The 22,273-nt window shown below is 36.3% G+C and overlaps 1 protein-coding gene and 1 non-coding gene across 2 annotated transcripts; both read left to right on the forward strand.

The window, feature by feature from the left end:
- Positions 1-4,315: 4,315 nt before the first annotated feature.
- Positions 4,316-6,467, forward strand: LOC112778197 (uncharacterized). The gene is made up of 2 exons (XM_025822548.3): positions 4,316-5,767; positions 5,859-6,467. The coding sequence occupies exons 1-2, from the start codon at positions 4,668-4,670 to the stop codon at positions 6,448-6,450; spliced, it is 1,692 nt and encodes a 563-aa protein (XP_025678333.1). The 5' UTR covers positions 4,316-4,667; the 3' UTR covers positions 6,451-6,467.
- Positions 6,468-21,541: 15,074 nt separating this feature from the next.
- LOC112780376 (small nucleolar RNA R71) lies at positions 21,542-21,649 on the forward strand. Its single transcript, XR_003191217.1, has one exon. It is a non-coding gene; the product is annotated as a small nucleolar RNA R71 (small nucleolar RNA).
- Positions 21,650-22,273: the final 624 nt, after the last annotated feature.

A 22,273-nucleotide genomic window follows, 5' to 3' on the forward strand; every position in this document is an offset into this window, starting at 1 on the left:
ATGCCACTTTAGGCTGTCTCTGCTTTCTCTGCCCCAGTGAGTTTCTTAGTGTTTTAATTTTTTTTTTTGATAAATTCATAATGATATGAATTGCTGGCTTGCTGGAGTTGCTACAGAGTTCTTCAGTTTTTCAATTAATATTTTTTATTCTATTAATTATATGAATCACTGGCTTGCTGGAGTTGCTGCAGAGTTCTTTAGTTTTTCAATTAATTTTTTTATTCTGTTAATTTTGCTACAGAATTGCTGTAATACTGGATACTGAATAGAATTTCAAAACCGTTTTTTCAGAACATTACTTCTGTCTCCATGATGTGCCGAATATTTGGCACATACCCTTCTATTGAAAGTAATTCTAACATTAAAGTAATTCTAACATTATTTTATGTTTCGTTCTTTGGTTTTTGAAGGAACTTGAATTTTTCTTTTGAATTTATTTTCTGTTAATGGCTAAAAACTAGTGATCACATTATGGAATTCTATATTCTGTAATGTATTCTTCTAATAATCCTCCTAATTTTGATATAATTTCAGATCCTGGATTTTGAATGCTGAATTGAATTTTGCTATAATTTTATAATACTGAACAGAATTGATATAATTTTGGATTTTGAATTGCTGTAATTCTGAATTCTGCCGTAATTGTTGTAATTGCTGTAATGGCTGAAACATGAAGTTTGGTTTTAAGGGGGCAGGGGATAGTTTGTTTTGCACATCTTGAAAAGATGTTGCTGCTGAGATTGGTTCATAGCTATTTCTATTTAGTAATTTGATATTAATTGAGTGAGTTTTGTCTAATTAAGTAATTATTGATATTATTATTGATTGTTGGTGATTGTTGATTGAATATGGATATAGTATTTATGCCATGATTTCTTTTAATTATAAATTGTGATTTTTTAATTTGAATGTAGAATTTTAATGATGAGATGAGATATAGTTTAGTTAGTGGGGAGGTTATGAAATTTTAAATTTTATTATCATATGAATGATTGAATTTAAATTTTAAAAGATTTATATTATACTTTTAATAATTTTATTTTATATTTAATGAAATCGGTTCGACCACGGTTCAACCACGGTTGAACCATTGAACCATTAAACCAGTAACTTGACCGGTTCAATGACCGGTTCGGTTCTCGCAACATGGCCTTTTATTGTCTAATTACTATTTTGTCTTTAGACTTTTATATAATCATTATACCTTTGATCTTTTTCAAAAATACTATTATACCCCTTAACTTTTTTTAAAATTATTATTATATCTTTGAACTTTTTAAAATTACCATTTTTTCCTGAATTTTTATGAAATTATAATTTTATCTTTAAACTTTTAAAAAATAGTATTTCATAAAACCATCTTACCCTAATAATTTATTAAATGACTGTTTTATTCTTTATATCTCTTAATTACTCTTTTATCTTTAAGCCTTTATTAAATAATCGAATTACGTTCATATTTCTTTTTAATTACATTTTTGCACCAAACTTTTTACATAAAGACCATTTCACCCTTAAAAACTTCTTTGTTCATATTTTTCTTTTATTTTTGGCCGATTTTAACCATTAATGCTTTTCACTTGATAAAAACACTAAAAATAAAGACAAAACTGTAGCATAAAACAGCAGCTATATATTTTCACAAAACTATAGCTAAGCTATATGAAATTGAAAATTTTCAGATCATAAAAAATAGATAAGAAATAAAACACTTACGTTAATATATTTTCATATGCGCTTTTTGACTTTGAGGGGCACAGCTTTTCAACTAGTGTACATCAATGTTATGAAATCACTATTCCTTCCCATTATTCTAATAAAGTAAGTTAAGTCCTTCACTCTTCTTGGAGTTGGTCCCATTGCTTGTCCTTTATAAAAAGTCACCTCTTCTCTTTCTTCCCAACTTCTTGCATGAATTTTTGCACACCTTATTTTTTCTCGTATCCTTCTAGTCTTTGGAGTATCTATAAATATATGCAATTTAACCATTTAAATGAATTATATAGCTATACATGATAACGAATAAGTAAAATGATAATTATGTATAAAGTACAGCACCTTTAACATTGTCCTCATCATCATCATCATCATCATCATCATCATCATCATCATCATCTCCAACTTCATTAGCATTTGCTCTACTATGTTCCTCCTCTCCTTCCACATGAATCCCATTTGTCTCCAAAAATGTATCAAGTATCATGGCTTGACAACTTGATTTTGTATTTATCTTCCTAAGATTTTGTTGCTTTTCTTGAATAGATCTTTCATTTTCAGCACTTGGTTCAAAATCGTCATCTTCTCTTTCCAAATGAATCCCATGTGTCTCCAAAAATTTATCCATACCCATGGTTGGACGCTATGAAGCACGGACACTTTGTTTAATTGCCGTGTCGGCGTGTCAGACACATTTCGGACACGACGCACGGAGACACTCGTCCGACACGCGTGTCTCCCGTGTCCAAACGTGTCCTGTCCAAAAAAACAAAAAAACAAGCCAGACACGGCCCAGACACGGCCGGACACGGCCCAATGCCATTTTGGAACATCAATTTCACTTTCAGTCTTTCACCCTTCACTTTAACAAAAAGTTAAAAACCTAACCTTTCACCTCCACCCCCAAACCCGTCTCTGGCTCTGTGGCTCCAACTCACTCACCCTCTCCTCACCGCCAGTCTACCGCCACCTCCAGCCATCGCCGCCACCTCCGGTCGTCACCGCCGTGGATGTTCATCATCTCTCTCCACACCCACTCACTCTTAATCTCAGCATCTTCTCTTCACTGCCGTCACTTCTTCTGCGGTGCTTGTCATCGCTGTTCACTACCGTTCGCTGCCGTTCACTGTCGTTCGCTGCCGTTCACTCCCCGGTTCGCCACCTCTTCGTTGCCGTGTTCGCCACCTCCCCGGTCGCCACTTCTAACGTGACCGTTGCCCTGCTCTCGTGCTCTTCTGCATCCTCCATTTCAAGTAAGGGAGAATATTTATTTTTCCATCAATCAATTTTCTGGTTCTGTATTTCTATTTTTCTCTGGCCTCTGTGCTTCTCTTTGGTTCTGATTTGTTTTGTCATTTTTGTGCTTCCATTTGATTTTGGATTTCTATTTTGTTATGTGCATCTCCTTGGTTTGGTTTTGTTTTGTGCTTCTGGAATTAGATATTGTTAGAGACTTCTTTCATAATTTTTTACTGCTGCTATGAGAAGATTAGAAATTAGAAAGTAATAGAAAGACACAGAACTGATAGAAAAAAGACAAGAGGAAAAAAACTGGATTGATTGTACTTCATTGATATAATTTTGTTTTGTTTCTTCTCCAAACAATAATAATAAATGCTTTTGGCATGAAACCGCTTTATGATTAGAAGATTGGATTAGATGCTATATTCTCCAATGAGCATGTCATGTTTTAAAAATTAAAATACTTTCTAGCACAATGATGGAAGGTACAGAGTGTTCCAACCACTAGCAGCAAAAAGATATTTCTGTTGAAAAATTGATATCTTTGATTAAAAATGTTATTTGAATGCATAAACCTTAATCTTCAGTTCTCATCTTAGTGTATATACATAACTACAATGTGCACAGAGTGTAATGAAAGAAATAACCAATTATAACTACATTCCACGTGAGTGTCACATATTCCTGTTTCCAATAACATAATAAAACATATTCCTTTTTGTTCAAAATTGCATGGTTCATAATTAAAATTGGAATGCACTGTCACCAGTCACTATCTTCTGCTTCATTCCTTATGGCAGTATTCAGCACTTATGTATATGAAGTGGAATATGCAGTGACTTGTAAGATTCCTAGAAATCAATTTATTTTGAGTTTTAGTGTAAATGTCTAGACTCTAGATAGCAATTTGTCTGTACTATAATCTGTTTTATATGCATTTATGTATATGCCGTTATTATATATATCATGGTTCTAATGCTAATCCTGATTCATAGCTTTAGGTTATGTTTCTCTTCTTAGTAATCATGTTCATATTGAAGGATTATTTGTTAAGGTTTTGTTGTGGTCATTGGTAATTCGCACCTTTTATAATATGTTTTTATTTGTTTCTTTTGTAGTAAACATTAAACAATAATAGCTGGGAATGAACTCAGCTTATTTACACAAATATTTAGTATTATATAATAATTTTCTTTGGTTTTGTTTTCTCTTAATGCTTTTTTTGGTTCTGTTTTGCTCAAGAAATTGAATTATAAAAAAATAATTTTGTTTCTTAAATTATTGTAGGATTGTGAGAGATGAGTTCAGAGAGTGTTCAAAACAATTTTGAAGAAAGTGTTGATAAGCCTTTATGAAAATTTGTAACAAAGAAAGATAAAATTGAAGGGGGCGGAAATCTTGAATTTCAATGTAAATTTTGCAAAGTTTTATTCAGTGGTTCTTATACTAGAGTAAGAGCACATTTATTGAAGATTTCAGGAAAAGGAATTAGATTTTGTGCAAAAGTTACATCAACAAAGCTTGAAGAACTTAAGAAACTTGATAGTGAAAGTACATTGTTGCATGAAAGTAAAAAGGCTAAGTCAATTCCTCTTCCACCCTTATCTAATGCAAGTGAAATTGATTCAAGAAAAAGAAGAGCTACTGGACCTTTAGAGAAAGCTTTTAATGTGAATGCAAGGGAGACTCTAGATTTACATATTGCTAGAATGTTTTTTTCATCTGGATTACCTTTTCATCTAGCAAAAAATCCGTATTTTGTCAAAGCTTTTTCTTATGCTGCCAATAATTATATTGATGGTTATATTCCTCCTGGATATAATAAATTGAGGACAACTTTGCTTGAGAAAGAGAAGCAACATGTGGAGAGAATGTTAGAACCTACTAAGAATTCATGGAGTGGAAAGGGAGTGAGCATTGTAAGTGATGGATGGAGTGATCCCCAAAGGAGGCCTCTTCTTAATTTTATGGCTGTAACTGAAAGTGGGCCTATGTTTTTGAAAGCTGTAGATTGTTCAGATGAGATCAAAGACAAGGATTATGTTGCAAGGCAAATAAGAGATGTCATAAGAGAAGTCGGTCTCTCAAATGTAGTGCAGATTGTGACTGATAATGCGCCGGTTTGTAAAGCGGCTGGTTTATTGATTGAAGCTGAATTTCCATCTGTTTTTTGGACTCCTTGTGTTGTTCATACTCTCAACCTTGCTTTAAAGGACATTTGTGCAGCTAAGAATACAGAGAAGAATAATTTTGTTTATCAAGAATGCTCATGGATTACTCAAATTGCTGACGATGTTTCTTTTATAAAAAATTTTATTGTTAATCATCATATGAGGTTATCTATTTTCAATGAATTTAATACATTGAAGTTGCTTAATGTTGCTCCTACTCGATTTGCTTCTACTATTGTGATGCTCAAAAGATTTAGGTTGTTAAAGCAAGGCCTCAAAGAGATGGTTATAAGTGAGAAGTGGTCTTCATATAAGGAAGATAATATTGGCAGAGCTGAAGTTGTTACAGAAAAGATTTTGAGTGAAAATTGGTGGCAAAAAATTTATTATATTCTTGCTTTCACAAATCCTATTTATGATGTTTTAAGAAGTACAGACACAGATGCACCTACTCTTCATTTGGTCCATGATATGTGGGATTCAATGATCAAGAAAGTAAAAAGTGCTATATATCTCTATGAAAGAAAAGATGAACAAGAGTCATCGTCCTTCTACGATGTTGTGCACTCAATATTAGTTCAAAGATGGACAAAAAGTAGCACACCTCTTCATTGTTTAGCACATTCATTGAATCCAAGGTAACTTTTTACATTTATTGTTTATAACTTTTATTTATAAGTGAAGATAATTGAATCATTATTAATTTATGCTTAAACACTAATTATATAGGTATTATAGCCACCAATGGTTGAGAGAAGATCTTACACGAGTTTCTCCTCATCAAGATATTGAGATCACTAATGAGAGAGTTAAATGCTTGAAGAGGTATTTTCCTAATGAAGAAGAAAGGAGAAAGGTAAACATTGAATTTGCAAACTTTTCTGATGGTAGAGGTATCTTTGATGATTATGACTCTTTGAATGATAGAGGCATAGTTGATGCAAAGTCTTGGTGGCTAATTCATGGTAGTAAAGCAAAATTTCTTCAACCAATTGCTCTTAGGCTACTAGGGCAACCATCTTCATCTTCTTGGTGTGAAAGGAATTGGAGCACATATTCTTTTATCCATTCCCTGAAAAGAAACAAGTTGAAGCCTAAACGTGCAGAAAATTTAGTATTTGTCCACACTAATCTTCGTCTTCTTTCAAGAAAAACTCCACAATATAATAAAGGAGAAACTATGATGTGGGATATTGCTGGAGATGCTTTTTCACCAATTGATGAAGAAAATGGTGTTCTTGAAGTTGCTCACCTTTCTCTTGATGAACCGGAGTTGGAAAGAGTGACTTTTTCTAATGATGAAGATATCAACCATATATGATGGAGAAAGAATGACTTTAGATAACTTTTTTTTTGTGTACATGTGATGTACAAAATTCTTACTATCTTTATTAAGACATAGGAATTTAGAATTTTATCTTTTGAATATCTATACACTTTAGGAAAAATACATATCATATGGTTGTTTTTGAAAATATCTCTATTAAGACATATATCTATTTAAATATATTATATTATTAATATATGCGTGTCCCCGTGTCTGACAACTTTTTAAAATTCACGTGTCGCCGTGTCGCGTGTCGTGTCGTGTCCCGTGTCCGTGTCCGTGTCTGTGCTTCATAGGTTGGACGCCTTTTAAGATTTTCTGGTTCTTCTTCACTAACTCCAATTTTCTGGTTCGGCATACTTTTCATTCTTTTGGAAATTGGGACTTCTTTTTGAGTGCTTTGCTTAGAAGGCTAGGAGTCACTCTCTTTTGTCCATGACCACCAGCCATCATGGGAGAGATAAAATGCTGCTTCTTATGAGTTTCTGCTATATTTTTCTGCATGAATTGCTTGTTGCTTTGATACTGTTTTACCAGTCTTCTCCGCTTTGGAGTAGTTCTTGTTTCCATTGTATTTCTGAAATAAAACAAAATAAATCTATTCTATTAGAACCTTAAAAATAAAAAGGAAAAAAAATTAATCAGTTATGCTATAGCTGCTGTATGTCAATAAAAAAAAGACTACTATTTAATAGAAATAAACAAGAAGGCATGTCATAAGACACATATATAAAAAAGTGATACATCTTTCATTCCACTTTTCTACTATTTAATGCAATTAAAAAGTTAAAGTATATACATCTTTCATTCCACTTTCCTACTATTTAGTGTAATGAAGGAAAAAAATATAAATCATTCAATGCCATCTTCGGAATTATCTTCTGATTCTGTGTTATATTCTTGTGAAAGAAGAACTCCTTTTGAAGCATCTATAACAACATGCAAGTCACCCATAATCAAATCAATTTTACCATTATCATTGGGTATAGAAGGATCTATTGACTTGTCAGATGGCTCTTTTTCATAAATAGTTTGGGGATCAACATCAGCTTCGTCACCTATGTTAAATAAATTTCTTGGAATTGACTTCATAACATAATGTTTATTTTGATCAAATGGATCTTGCACATATAAGCATTGTGTACTTGACATGCCAACACAAAAGGCTCTTCTTGATAGCATTTTTTGTTGAATTGAACATATGAAGAGCCATAGCCATCCTCTTGAGTCTCATACCAGTCACATCTAAACAATACAATCTTAAAATTGCCAAAGTAGTCTAACTCAATTATATCATTTATTCTGCCATAGTAGGAAACTTTTGCACGAATCAGATTTGGATCATTTGCACTTGCAAAGCTCGTAGTCAACACAACTAAAGTTACGCCACTATTTTGCATCTTGCGTCTTGCCTCACGTTGCCTAGTATGAAATCTATACCCATTGATAAAATACCCCGAATATCTTTTTGCAATCTTGTTGGGCCCTCTAGAAAGCTCCTTATTCCAATCTGGAACATTCTGACGCATGGCACATGCTTTAAACCATGAAGAAAAAGTCTGACTATGGTTCTTAGCTTTCACCCAACTTGTTCCTTGTTGATTAGCCTCATGCTCTCTAAATCCAAAATTAGGATTTTCGTAAGTAAAACCTAGAGATAATACCATGATTCATAATTAAAAAAATTAAAAGATATAGACAGTTCAATAATATATGTTAGGTAAGTAGGATTTACCTAACATAGTCTTCAATTTTTTCATAGTTCAATAATATATAGCTACGGGATTGGTTTTGAGACTTGTCGTCAAGAGAAAAAGGCTCACCCTTCTTTGCTCCCAATGGACAGCCTTTCTTAGGAAACAAAATTGAAAATGAATTTGGAATTTCCGCTTCAAATTCATTAGCATCATTATTCTGGGGTATTCTATTCAATTTTGTTTGAACACCATCATGTAAATAATGTGAGAAAAAAGTCAAACACTCATCAACCAAGTAGGCCTTGATGAGCGGATAATTTATACCCTTTTTGGCATTGTTTTTACATAGTTTTTAGTATGTTTTAATTACTTTTTATTATATTTTTATTAGTTTTTATAAAAAAATTATATTTCTGGACTTTACTATGAGTTTGTGTATTTTTCTATAATTTCAGGTATTTTCTGGTTGAAATTGATGAACCTGAGCAAAAATCTGATTCAGAGGCTGAAAAAGGACTGCACATGCTATTGGATTCTGACCCTCCTGCACTCGAAGTGAATTTTCTGGACCTACAGAAGCCTAATTGGCGCTCTCTTAATTGCGTTGGAAAGTAGACATCCTGGACTTTCCAACAATATATAATAGTCTATACTTTGCCCGAGATTTGATGGTCCAAACTGGCGTCCAAAGCCAGCCTAAAACTTCCTGGCGTAAAACGCCCAAACTGGCACCATAATTGGAGTTAAACGCCCAAACTGGCACCCAAGCTAGTGTTTAACTCCAAGAACAGCCTATGCACAAAAAATCTTCAATGTTTAGCCCAAACATACACCAAATGGGCCTCGGAAGTAGATTTCTGCACTATCTGCACTTAGTTACTCATTTTCTGTAAACCTAAGTTACTAGTTTAGTATAAATAGTACTTTTTACTATTGTATCTTGATATCTGGACGTTTAGTCCTTAGGCATTTGAGGCTGGCCATTCGGCCATGCCTAGACCTACTTTCACTTATGTATTTTCAACGGTGGAGTTTCTACACCCCATAGATTAAGGTGTGGAGCTCTGCTGTTCTTCATGAATTAATGCAAGTACTATTGTTTTTCTTTCAATTCTCACCTACTTCTTCTCCAAGATATACTCTCGTACTTAATTCAGTTAAGTCAGAATGAAGGGGTGACCCGTGACAATCACCCAATCTTCATTACTCGCTTAGCCAAGATCCGCGTGCCTGACAACCACAAAGCGGTTTACATGATGTTCAACGTAGTCATTGGACGACAGTTGGAGTATATTCTCTTGGATATCTAATACACGGACCAAGTCCATGAGATTAGTATCTTCGTGGTATAGGCTAGAATTATTAGCAGCATTCCTGGATTCCAGAAAGTCTAAACCTTGTCTGTGGTATTCCGAGTAGGATCTGGGAAGGGATGACTGTGACGAGCTTCAAACTTGCGAATGTTGGGCGCAGTGACAGTGTGCAAAAGGATCAATGGATTCTATTTCGAAGCTAGCGGGAACCGAAAGATGATTAGCCATGCGGTAGCTATGCCTGGTATTTTTCATCTGAGACGAGAAATTCGACAGTTGATTAGCCGTGCAGAAACCGTAGAGGACCATTTTCACTGAGAGGATCTTACAGCTTGCCATGGAAGGGAGCACGCATGATTGGAAGAAGGCAGTAGGAAATCAGAGGTTCAGAAGTAACAAAACATCTCCAGACGCTTATCTGAAATTCCCCCCAATGAATTACATAAGTAACTTTATTTTATTTCATGTTTTATTTATCTTTTAATTATCAAAACCTCATAACCATTTGAATCCGCCTGACTGAGATTTACAAGATGACCATAGCGTGCTTCAAGCCGACAATCTCTGTGGGATCGACCCTTACTCACGTAAGGTTTATTACTTGGACAACACAGTGCACTTGCTGGTTAGTTGTGCGGAGATGTGAAAAGTGTGAATCACGATTTCTCACACCAAGTTTTTGGCACCGTTGCCGTGGATTATTTGAGTTTGGACAACTGACGGTTCATCTTGTTGCTTAGATTAGGTAATTTTATTTTATGATTAAGCTTTTTATTTTTATTTTCGAAAAAAAAAAATAATAACAAAATATGTTCTTCAGAATATTTAAGAACGAATTCTAGAGTTTCATGAGATATGCTGAATCTTGGCTGGCTGTTAAGCCATGTCTAATCTTTTGGACCGAGGTTTCCACTTATCTTTGTAGGAGCCTTTTGATTCCCATCAATTTGGCTGTTGTATGTAATGTCCTGCTAAAGCTTGGCTGGCCATTTGGCCATGTCTAATTCTTTTGGACCGACGCTTTAGACTAACATTGCATGATTCCTAGAATTTCTATTAAAAAATTTTGAATTCCTTTATTTTCTTTTTCCAAAATATTTTCGAAAAATACAAAAAAAATTAATAAATCATAAAAACCAAAAATTTTGTGTTTCTTGTTTGAGTCTAGTGTCAAATTTTAAGTTTGGTGTCAATTGCATGCCTTTAAATTTTCGAAAATATATGCATGGTGTTCTTCATGATCTTCAAGCTGTTCTTGATGATTTTCTTTGTTTGATCCTTAATTTTTCTTATTTTGTGTCTTTTCTTGTTTTTCATATGCATTTTCAAATTTATAGTGTCTAAACATTAAAAATTTTTAAGTTTGGTGTCTTGCATGTGTTTCTTTTCTTAAAAAATTTTCAAAAATATGTTCTTGGTGTTCATCTTGACATTCAAAGTGTTCTTGGTGTTCATCTTGACATTCAAAGTGTTCTTGCATACATTTATTGTTTTGAACTTAAATTTTTATGTTTTGTTTCATTTTTGCTGTTTAATGAAAAAAAAAGAGAAAAACAACAAAATGATATCTTTTCTCTTCCTTCATTAATTCAAAAATAAAAAAATAATATCTTTCCCTTATTTTACTCATAATTTTCGAAATTTTGAGTTGATTTAGTCAAAACTTTTAAAATTTGGTTGTTTCTTGTTAGTCAAGTCAAAATTTCAATTTAAAAATCCTATCTTTTCAAATCTTTTTCAAAAGTCAAATCTTTTTCATTTTTCTTTCATGTTTTCGAAAATCTCAAAATTAATTTTCAAAATATTTTTTTATTTTTATTTCATAATTTCCGAAATTAATGCTAACAATTAATGTTTTGATTCAAAAATTTTTAAGTTGTTGCTTGCCTATTAAGAAAGGATCAATCTTTAAATTATAGAATCATATCTTTTAGTTTCTTGTTAGTCAAGTAATCAACTTTAATTTCAAAAATCAAATCTTTTTAATTTCCTTTTCAAATCTTTTTCAAAATAAATTTCAATCATATCTTTCAATCATACCTTTTTCAAAACCACCTAACTACTTTTCTCTCTCTAATTTTCGAAAACCAACTAACAACTTTTTCAAAATTCTTTTTAATTAACTAATTATTTTAAATTTTAATTTTATCTCTTTTCTTAAATTTCGAATTCTAACTAATAATTAAAATAAAAATTCGAATAACTCTCTCTCCCATCTCTCTATTTATTTTATTTATTTACTAACACTTCTCTTCTTCTTAAAATTCAAACCCACTCCCTCTCTCTGTGTTCGAATTCTATTTATTTTATCTCTACCTCATTCTTCTATTCTTCCATTCTTCTACTCACATAAAGGAATCTCTATACTGTGACATAGAGGATTCCTATTCTTTTCTGTTCTCTTCTTTTTCATAGAGCAGGAACAAGGATAAGAACATTCTTGTTGAAGCTGATCCTGAACCTGAAAGGACTGTGAAGAGGAAGCTAAGAGAAGCTAAAGCACAAAACTCTGGAGAGGACCTAACAGAAATTTTTGAAAAAGAAGACATGGCCAAACCTAATAAAAATGGTGGAGATGTAAGAAAGATGCTTGGTGACTTTACTGTACCATCTTCTGACTTCTATGGAAGGAGCATCTCAATTCCTGCAATTGGAGCAAACAACTTTGAGCTTAAGCCTCAATTAATTTCTCTAATGCAGCAGAATTGCAAGTTTCATGGACTTCCATTGGAAGATCCTCATCAGTTCTTGGCTGAATTCTTGCAAATCTGTGACACTGTTAAGACCAATGGGGTTAATCCTGAGGTCTACAGACTTATGCTTTTCCCTTTTGCTGTAAGAGACAGAGCTAGGATATGGTTAGACTCACAACCTAAAGAAAGCCTGAACTCTTGGGAAAAGTTGGTCAATGCTTTCTTGGCCAAATTCTTTCCACCTCAAAAGTTGAGCAAGCTTAGAGTGGAAGTCCAAACCTTCAGACAGAAGGAAGGTGAATCCCTCTATGAAGCTTGGAAAAGATACGAGCAATTGATCAGAAGGTGTCCTTCTGACATGCTTTCAGAATGGAGCATCTTATGTATATTCTATGATGGTCTGTCTGAATTGTCCAAGATATTATTGGACCACTCTGTTGGTGGATCTCTTCATCTGAAGAAGACGCCTGCAGAAGCCCAGGAACTCATTGAAATGGTTGCAAATAACCAGTTCATTTACAATTCTGAAAGAAATCCTGTGAATAATGGGACAACTTAAAAGAAAGGAGTTCTTGAGATTGATATTCTGAATGCCATATTGGCTCAGAACAAAATATTGACTCAACAAGTCAATATGATTTCTCAGAGTCTGACTGGAATGCAAGCTGCATCCGGCAGTACTAAAGAAGCTTCCTCTGAAGAAGAAGCTTATAACCCTGAGAATCCTGTAATGGAAGAGGTGAATTACATGGGAGAATCCTATGGAAACACTTACAATCCTTCATGGAGAAATAATCCAAATTTCTCATGGAAGGATCAACAGAAGCCTCAACAAGGCTTTAATAATAATAATGGTGGGAGAATTCGGTTTGACAATAGCAAACCTTTTCTATCATCATCTCAGCAACAGACAGAGAATTCTAGGCAGAGCCTCTCTGACTTAGCAACCATAGTCTCTGATCTAACTAAGATCACTCACAGTTTCATGACTGAAACAAGGTCCTCCATTAGAAATCTGGAGGCACAAGTGGGTCAACTGAGTAAAAGAGTTACTGAAACTTCTCCTAGTACTCTCCCAAGCAATACAGAAGAGACTCCAAAGAGAGAGTGCAAGGCCATCAATATATCCAAAGTGGCCAAACCTATAGAGGAGGAGGAGGCAGTGATTTCCAGTGAGGAAGACCTCAATGGACGTCCACTGACCACTAAGGAGCTCCCTAATGAGGACTACCTTGTGTTTAAGGCTCAAGGATCTTCTTCTGTATCCATGGAGAGGAAGCATGAAAAGCTTCTCTCAATACAGAGTCAAACAGAGCCCCCACACTCAACTTCTAAGTTTGATGTTGGAAGGCCACCATTAAGCTCTGAGTCTCTGTGAAGCTCTCTAAGAGCTCACTGTCAAGCTATTGACATTAAAGAAGTGCTTATTGGGAGGCAACCCAATGTTATTTAATTATATTTATTTGTTTTCCATTGTCATGTTATGTTTTCTTTAGGTTGATGATCATGTGGAGTCATAAAAACAGCTGCAAAATTAAAGTAGAATAAAAAATAGCATCAAAAATAGCACACCTTGGAGAACAGGCTTACTGGCGTTTAAACGCCAGTAAGGATAGTAGAATGGGCATTTAACGCCCATGCAGGCAGCATTCTGGGCGTTTAACACCAGAAATGGCAGCATTCTGGGCGTTCAGGAAAACGCCCAGTAAAGAAGGAATCCTGGCGTTTAACGCCAGCCAGGGTATCTGGCTGGGCGTTAAACGCCCAAACAGGCAGTCCAGTGGGCGTTAAATGCCAGAATGGATAGCATTCTGGACGTTTAACGCCAGGATGACACAAGGGAGGTAATTTTGTTTCCAATTCGATTTTTTTCAATTTTTCATGTTTTAATTCATAATTTTTTGCATCAAACATATTTTAAACATTCATCTTTTAATTTCTATTTTCAAAGATTAATAATCTTTCCAATTCTTTTTAATTATTTTCTTTTCAATTCTTTTCAATTCCTTCCAAAATGTTTTCAAAACTTACATATCTTTTCAAATTCTTTTCAACTCTTTTTAATTTTTCTTGCATACAGTAATAAGTTTTTCAAATTAATTGCATCATTCTTCTTCTACCCCGTTCTATCTTATTTTGTTCGAAGACGAGCAAACCTTTTAAGTTTGGTGTGGAAAAAGCTCTGCTTTCTGTTTTTCCATAACCATTAATGGAATCTAAGGCTGGAGAAACCTCTAGGAAGAGGAAAGGGAAGGCAGTTGCTTCCAACTCTGAGTCATGAGAGATGGAGAGATTTATCTCAAAAGCCCATCACTAGAAAGAGGATGGAGCAAACAAGAGAACCCACTCATGGACCTCACCAAAGAGCCATGAGAGAGGAGCAACAAAGGCAAGGAAGAGACATAGAGGAGCTCAAGCACTCCATAAGATCTTCAAGAGGAAGAACTAGCCGCCATCACTAAGGTGGAACCGTTCTTTAATTTCCTTGTTTTTATTTTTCTGTTTTTCGAATTATATACTTTATGTTTTGTCTATGTTTGTGTCTTTATTACATGATCATTAGTGTTTAAGTGTCTATGTCTTAAAGCTATGAATGTCCTATGAATCCATCACCTTTCTTAAAATGAAAAATGCTTTTATTTGCAAAAGAACAAGAAGTGCATGATTTCGAATTCTATCTTGAAATTAGTTTAATTATTTTGATGTGGTGGTAATACTTTTTGTTTTTTGAATGAATGCTTGAACAGTGCATATTTTTGAATTTGTTGTTTATGAATGTTAAAATTATTGGTTGGTGCACGAAATTATGATCTCAGGCAACGGCGCCAAAACTCTGTACGCACGTCTTAATAAATCGTTTTTCATTCACAACTTCGATACAACTAACCAGCAAGTGCACTGGGTCGTCCAAGTAATAAAACCTTACGTGAGTAAGGGTCGATCCCACAGAGATTGTTGGTATGAAGCAAGCTATGGACATCTTGTAAATCTCAGTCAGGCGGATAATGATTGATTATGGAGTTTTCAAAAATAAATAATAAATAAATAGAAAATAAAGATAGAAATACTTATGTATATCATTGGTGAGAATTTCAGATACGTGTATGGAGATGCGTTCGTTCCTCTGAACTTCTGCTTTCCTGCTGTCTTCATTCAATCAGTCTTACTCCTTTCCATGGCTGGCTTTATGTAAGGACATCACCATTGTCAATGGCTACTTTTCATCCTCTCTGGAAAATGGTCCGATGCGCTGTTACTGCATGGCTAATCGTCTGGAGGCATCACCGTGGTCAATGGCTGTATCCTATCCTCTTGTGAAAATGGTCCAAATGCTCTGTCACAGCACGGCTAATCATCTGAGGTTCTCGATCATACTGGAATAGGATTCACCTTGCTTTTGCGTCTGTCACTACACCCAGCACTCGCGAGTTTGAAGTCCGTCACAGTCATTCAATCCCAGAGCCCTACTCGGAATACCACAGACAAGGTTTAGACTTTCCGGACTCTCATGAATGCCGCCATCAATCTAGCTTATACCACGAAGATCCTGATTAAGAGATCCAAGAGATACTCATCCAATCTAAGGTGGAACGGAAGTGGTTGTCAGGCACGCGTTCGTGGGGAAATGATGATAATTGTCACGTTCATCACATTCATGTTGAAGTGCGAATGAATATCTTAGAAGCGGAATAAGTTGAATTGAATAGAAAAACAGTAGTACTTTGCATTAATTCATGAGGAACAGCAGAGCTCCACACCTTAATCTATGGAGTGTAGAAACTCTACCATTAAAAATACATAAGTGAAAGGTTCAGGCATGGCCAAATGGCCAGCCCCTATGATCTAAGAACTAGACGTCCCAAGATGATCTAATACAATAGTAAAAAGTCCTATTTATAATAAACTAGCTACTAGGGTTTACAGAAGTAAGTAATTGATGCATAAATCCACTTCCAGGGCCCACTTGGTGTGTGCTTGGGCTGAGCTTGAATGTTACACGTGCAGAGGCTCTTTCTGGAGTTGAACACCAGGTTGTAACATGTTTCTGGCGTTCAACTCTGGTTTGTGACGTGTTTCAGGCGTTTAACTCCAGACAGCAGCGTAGAACTGGCGTTCAACGCCCTTTTGCATCGTCTAAACTCGGCCAAAGTATAAACTATTATATATTGCTGGAAAGCTCTGGATGTCCACTTTCCAACGCAATTGAAAGCGTGCCATTTTGAGTTCTGTAGCTCCAGAAAATCCACTTTGAGTGCAGGGAGGTCAGAATCCAACAGCATCAGCAGTCCTTCTTCAACCTCTGAATCTGATTTCTGCTCAAGTCCCTCAATTTCAGCCAGAAAATACTTGAAATCACAGAAAAACACACAAACTCATAGTAAAGTCCAGAAATGTGAATTTAACATAAAAACTAATAAAAACATCCCTAAAAGTAACTAGATCCTACTAAAAACATACTAAAAACAATGCCAAAAAGCGTATAAATTATCCGCTCATCACAACACCAAACTTAAATTGTTGCTTGTCCCCAAGCAACTGAAAATCAAATAGGATAAAAAGAAGAGAATATACTATAAATTCCAAACTATCAATAAAACATAGCTCCAATCAGATGACCGGGACTTGTAGCTTTTTGCCTCTTGAATAGTTTTGGCATCTCACTTTATCCATTGAGATTCAGAATGATTGGCATCTATAGGAACTCAAAGTTCAGATAGTGTTATTGATTCTCCTAGTTCAGTATGTTGATTCTTGAACACAGCTACTTTATGAGTCTTGGCCGTGGCCCTAAGCACTTTGTTTTCCAGTATTACCACCGGATACATAAATGCCACAGACACATAATTGGGTGAACCTTTTCAGATTGTGACTCAGCTTTGCTAAAGTCCCCAATTAGAGGTGTCCAGGGTTCTTAAGCACACTCTTCTTTTGCTTTGGACCTTGACTTTAACCGCTCAGTCTCAAGTTTTCACTTGACACCTTCACGCCACAAGCACATGGTTAGGGACAGCTTGGTTTAACCGCTTAGGCCAGGATTTTATTCCTTTAGGCCCTCCTATCCACTGATGCTCAAAGCCTTGGGATCCTTTTTATTGCCCTTGCGTTTTGGTTTTAAGGGTTACTGGCTTTTTGCTCTTGCCTCTTTGTTTTAAGAGCTTTTGGCTTTTTCTGCTTGCTTTTTCTTTTTCTAAATTTTTTTTCGCCTTTTTTTTTCTGCAAGCTTTGTTCTTTGCTGCTTTTTCTTGCTTCAAGAATCATTTTTATGATTTTTCAGATTATCAAATAACATGTCTCCTTGTCATCATTCTTTCAAGAGCCAACATATTTAACATTCTAAAACAACAACTTCAAAAGACATATGCACTGTTCAGGTATTCATTCAGAAAACAAGAAGCATTGTCACCACATCAATATAATTAAACTAAGTTCAAGGATAAATTCAAAACTCATGTACTTCTTGTTCTTTTGAATTAAAACAGTTTTCATTTAAGAGAGGTGATGGATTCATAGGACATTCATAACTTTAAGACAAAGTTACTAAAGACTAATGATCATGTAATAAGACACAAACATGGATAAGCACTTAACATAAAGAAAACGAAAAATAGAGAAATGTAAGAACAAGGAATGAATCCACCTTAGTGATGGTGGCGTTTCCTTCTTGAGGAACCAATGATGTCCTTGAGCTCTTCTATGTCTCTTCCTTGTCTTTGTTGCTCCTCCCTCATTGCTTTTTGATCTTCTCTAATTTTATGAAGGATGATGGAGTGCTCTTGATGTTCCACCCTTAATTGTCCCATGTTGGAACTTAATTCTCCTAGGGAGGTGTTGATTTGCTCCCAATAGTTTTGTGGAGGAAAATGCATTTGAGGCATCTCCGGGATCTCATGGTGATGAGCTTCATGCGTCTCTTGAGATCCATGAATGGGCTCTCTTGTTTGCTCCATCCTTTTCTTAGTGATGGGCTTCTCTTCCTCAATGGGAATGTCTCCTTCTATGTCAATCCCAGCCGAATTGCATAGATGGCAAATGAGGTGAGGAAAAGCTAACCTTGCCATAGTGGAGGACTTGTCAGCCACCTTGTAGAGTTCTTGAGGTATAATCTCATGAACCTCCACCTCTTCTCCAATCATAATACTATGGATCATGATGGCCCGGTCTATAGTAACTTCAGACCGGTTGCTAGTGGGAATGATTGAGCGTTGAATGAACTCCAACCATCCTCTAGCTACATGTTTAAGGTCCAGTCTTCTCAGTTGAACCAGTTTGCCTTTTGAGTCAATATTCCATTGAGCTCCTTCCACACATATGTCCATGAGGACTTGATCTAACCTTTGATCAAAGTTGACTCTCCTTGTGTAGGGGCGTGCGCTCTCTTCCATCATTGGCAAGTTGAACGCCAACCTTACATTTTCCGGACTAAAATCTAAGTAATTCCCCCGAACCATGGTGAGATAATTCTTTGGGTTCGGGCTCTTACTTTGATCATGGTTCCTTGTGATCCATGCATTAGCATAGAACTCTTGAACCATTAGAATTTCGACTTGTTGGATGGGGTTTGTTAGAACTTCCCAACCTCTTCTATGGATCTCATGTCGAATCTCCGGATACTCATTTCTCTTGAGTTTGAAAGGGACCTTGGGGATCACCTTCTTCTTGGCCATAACATCATAGAAGTGGTCTTGATGAGCTTTGGAGATGAATCTTTCCATCTCCTATGACTCGGAGGTGGAAGCTTTTGTCTTCCTTTTCCCTTTTCTAGTGGATTCTCCGGTCTTGGGTGCCATCAATGGTAATGGAAAAACAAAAAGCTTATGCTTTTACCACACCAAACTTAGAATATTGCTCGCCCTCGAGCAAGAGAAGAAAGAATAGATGAAGAAGAAGAAGAAAATATTGCGGAGAGGAGGGAGAGGTGTATTCGGCCAAAAAGAGAAGAGAGGGTTGTGTTGTATGAAAATGAGAAAGAATGGAGGGCTATATATAGGGAAGGGAGGGGGGGTAAGGTTCGGCCATAAGGGTGGGTGTTGGGTGGGAAATTGATTTTGAATTTTGAAGGTAGGTGGAGTTTATGAGGTAGGTTTATGAGGAAGAGTGGATGATGTGAGTGGTGAAGTGGTGATAGGAAAGAGAGATTGAGGTGATTGGTAGGTGGGGATCCTGTGGGGTCCACAGATCCTGAGGTGTTAAGGAATTGCATCCCTGCACCCATTAGGCATGTAAAATGCCTTTGCATGCAATTCTGGCGTTTAAACACCGAATTGATGCTTGTTCTGGGCGTTTAACGCCCAGATGCAGCATATTTCTGGCGTTGAACGCCAGCCAGATGCTTGTTTCTGGCGTTCAGCTTCAGCTCTTCTTCACTGTACATTTCTGGCGTCTGAACGCCAGGATGCTGCTTGTTTCTGGCGTTCAACGCCAGAAACATGCTCTGTTCTGGCGTTGAATGCCAGACAGATGCTCCTTACTGGCGTTTAAACGCCAGTGAGATCCTCCTCCAGGGTGTGATTTTTCTTCTACTATTTTTGATTCCGTTTTCAATTTTTATATTTATTTTGTGACTCCACATGATCATGAACCTAATAAAACATGAAAAACAATGAAAATAAAAATTAGATAAATAAAAATTGGGTTGCCTCCCAACAAGCGCTTCTTTAATGTCAATAGCTTGACAGTGGGCTCTCATGGAGCCTCACAGATGTTCAGAGCATTGTTGAGACTCCCCAACACCAAACTTAGAGTTTGGATATGGGAGTTCAACACCAAACTTAGAGTTTGGTTGTGGCCTCCCAACACCAAACTTAGAGTTTAACTGTGGGGGCTCTGGTTGAATCTGTTTTGAGAGAAGCTTACTGTGCCTCTTTCCCATGTTTACAGAAGGATGTCCTTGAGTTTTAAACTCAAGGGAGTCCTCATTCAATTGAAGGACTAGTTCGCCTCTGTCAATATCAATTACAGCTCTTGCTATGGCTAGGAAGGATCTTCCAAGGATGATGGATTCATCCTCATCCTTCCCAGTATCTAGGACTATGAAATCAGCAGGGATGTAAAGGCCTTCAACCTTTACTAACACGTCCTCTACTTGTTCATAAGCCTGTTTTCTTGAATTTATCTGCCATCTCTAATGAGATTTTAATAGCTTGCACCCCAAAGATTCCCAATTTCTCTATTACAGAGAGGGCATGAGGTTTATCCCTGAACCAAGGTCACACAGAGCCTTTTCAAAGATCATGGTGCCTATGGTACAAGGTATTATGAACTTTCCAGGATCCTGTTTCTTCTGAGGCAATGTCAGTTGATCCAGATCACTTAGTTCATTGGTGAACAAGGGAGGTTCATCTTCCCAAGTTTCAATACCAAATAATTTGGCATTCAGCTTCATGATTGCACCAAGGTACTTGGTAACTTGCTCCTTAGTAACATCCTCATTCTCTTCAGAAGAGGAATACTCATCAGAGCTCATGAATGGCATAAGGAGGTTTAATGGAATCTCTATGGTCTCTAGATGAGCCTCAGATTCCTTTGGTTCCTCAAAGGGAAACTCCTTGTTGATCACTGGACTTCCCAGGAGGTCTTCCTCCTTGGGATTCATGTCCTCCTCCTCTTTTGTGGTTTCGGCCATGATGGTCATTTCAATGGCCTTGCACTCTCCTTTAGGATTTTCTTCTGTATTGCTTAGGAGAGTATTAGGAGGGATTTCAGTGATCCTTTTACTCAGCTGGCCCACTTGTGCTTCCAAATTTCTAATGGAGGACCTTGTTTCATTCATGAAACTCACAGTGGCCTTAGATAGATCAGAGACTAAGTTTGCTAAATTAGACATATTTTGTTCAGAGTTCTCTGTCTGTTGCTGAGTGGAAGATGGAAAAGGCTTGCTATTGCTAAACCTGTTTTTTCCACCATTATTAAATCCTTGTTGAGGCTTTTGATCCTTCCATGAGAGATTTGGGTGATTTCTCTATGAGGGGTTATAGGTGTTTCCATATGGTTCACCCATGTAATTCACCTATGCTATTGCAGGGTTTTCAGGATCATAAGCTTCTTCTTTAGAAGATGCCTCTTGAGTACTGTTGGATGCAGCTTGCATTCCATTCAGACTCTGAGAAATCATATTGACTTGCTGAGTCAATATTTTATTCTGAGCCAATATAGCATTCAGAATATCAATTTCAAGAACTCCCTTCTTCATAGGCGTCCCATTATTCACTGGATTCCTTTCCGAAGTGTACATGAACTGGTTATTAGCAACCATGTCAACGAGTTCTTGAGCTTCTGCAGGCGTTTTCTTTAGGTGAATGGATCCACCTGCAGAAGTATCTAATGACATTTTAGCTAATTCAGACAGACCATCATAGAATATATCCAGGATGGTCCATTCTGAAAGCATGTCAGAAGGACACTTTTTGGTCAGTTCCTTGTATCTCTCCCAAGCTTCATAGAGGGACTCACCTTCTTTCTGCCTGAAGGTTTGAACATCCACTCTAAGCTTACTCAACTTTTGAGGAGGAAAGAACTTGGCTAAGAAAGCCTTGACCAGCTTATCCCAAGAGTTCAGGCTATCTTTGGGTTGAGAGTCTAACCACGCTCTAGCTTTGTCTCTTACAGCAAAGGGGAAAAGCATGAGCCTGTAGACTTCAGGATCTACTCCATTAGTCTTAACAGTATCATAGATCTGCAAGAATTCAGTTAAGAACTGAAAAGGATCTTCAGATGGAAGTCCATGGAACTTGCAGTTCTGCTGCATCAGAGAAACTAATTGAGGTTTCAGCTCAAAATTGTTTGCTCTGGTAGGGATGGAGATGCTTCTTCCATGTAAATTAGTATTAGGTGCAGTGAAGTCACCAAGCATCCTCCTTGCATTATTATTATTTTTGGCTGCCATCTCCTCTTCTTGTTTGAAAATTTCTGAAAGGTGCTTGCTGGATTGTTGTAATTTAGCTTCTCTTAGTTTCCTCTTCAGAGTCCTTTCAGGTTCTGGATCTGCTTCAACAAGAATATTCTTGTCCTTGTTCCTGCTCATATGAAAAAGAGGGAACAGAAAAATAATAATAATAGGGATCCTTTTTGCCCAAGTATAGAGGTTCCCTTATGTGAGTAGAAGAAAAGAAGAAGA

This window comes from Arachis hypogaea, chromosome 19, assembly GCF_003086295.3.
Source record: "Arachis hypogaea cultivar Tifrunner chromosome 19, arahy.Tifrunner.gnm2.J5K5, whole genome shotgun sequence".
NCBI lineage: Eukaryota > Viridiplantae > Streptophyta > Magnoliopsida > Fabales > Fabaceae > Arachis > Arachis hypogaea.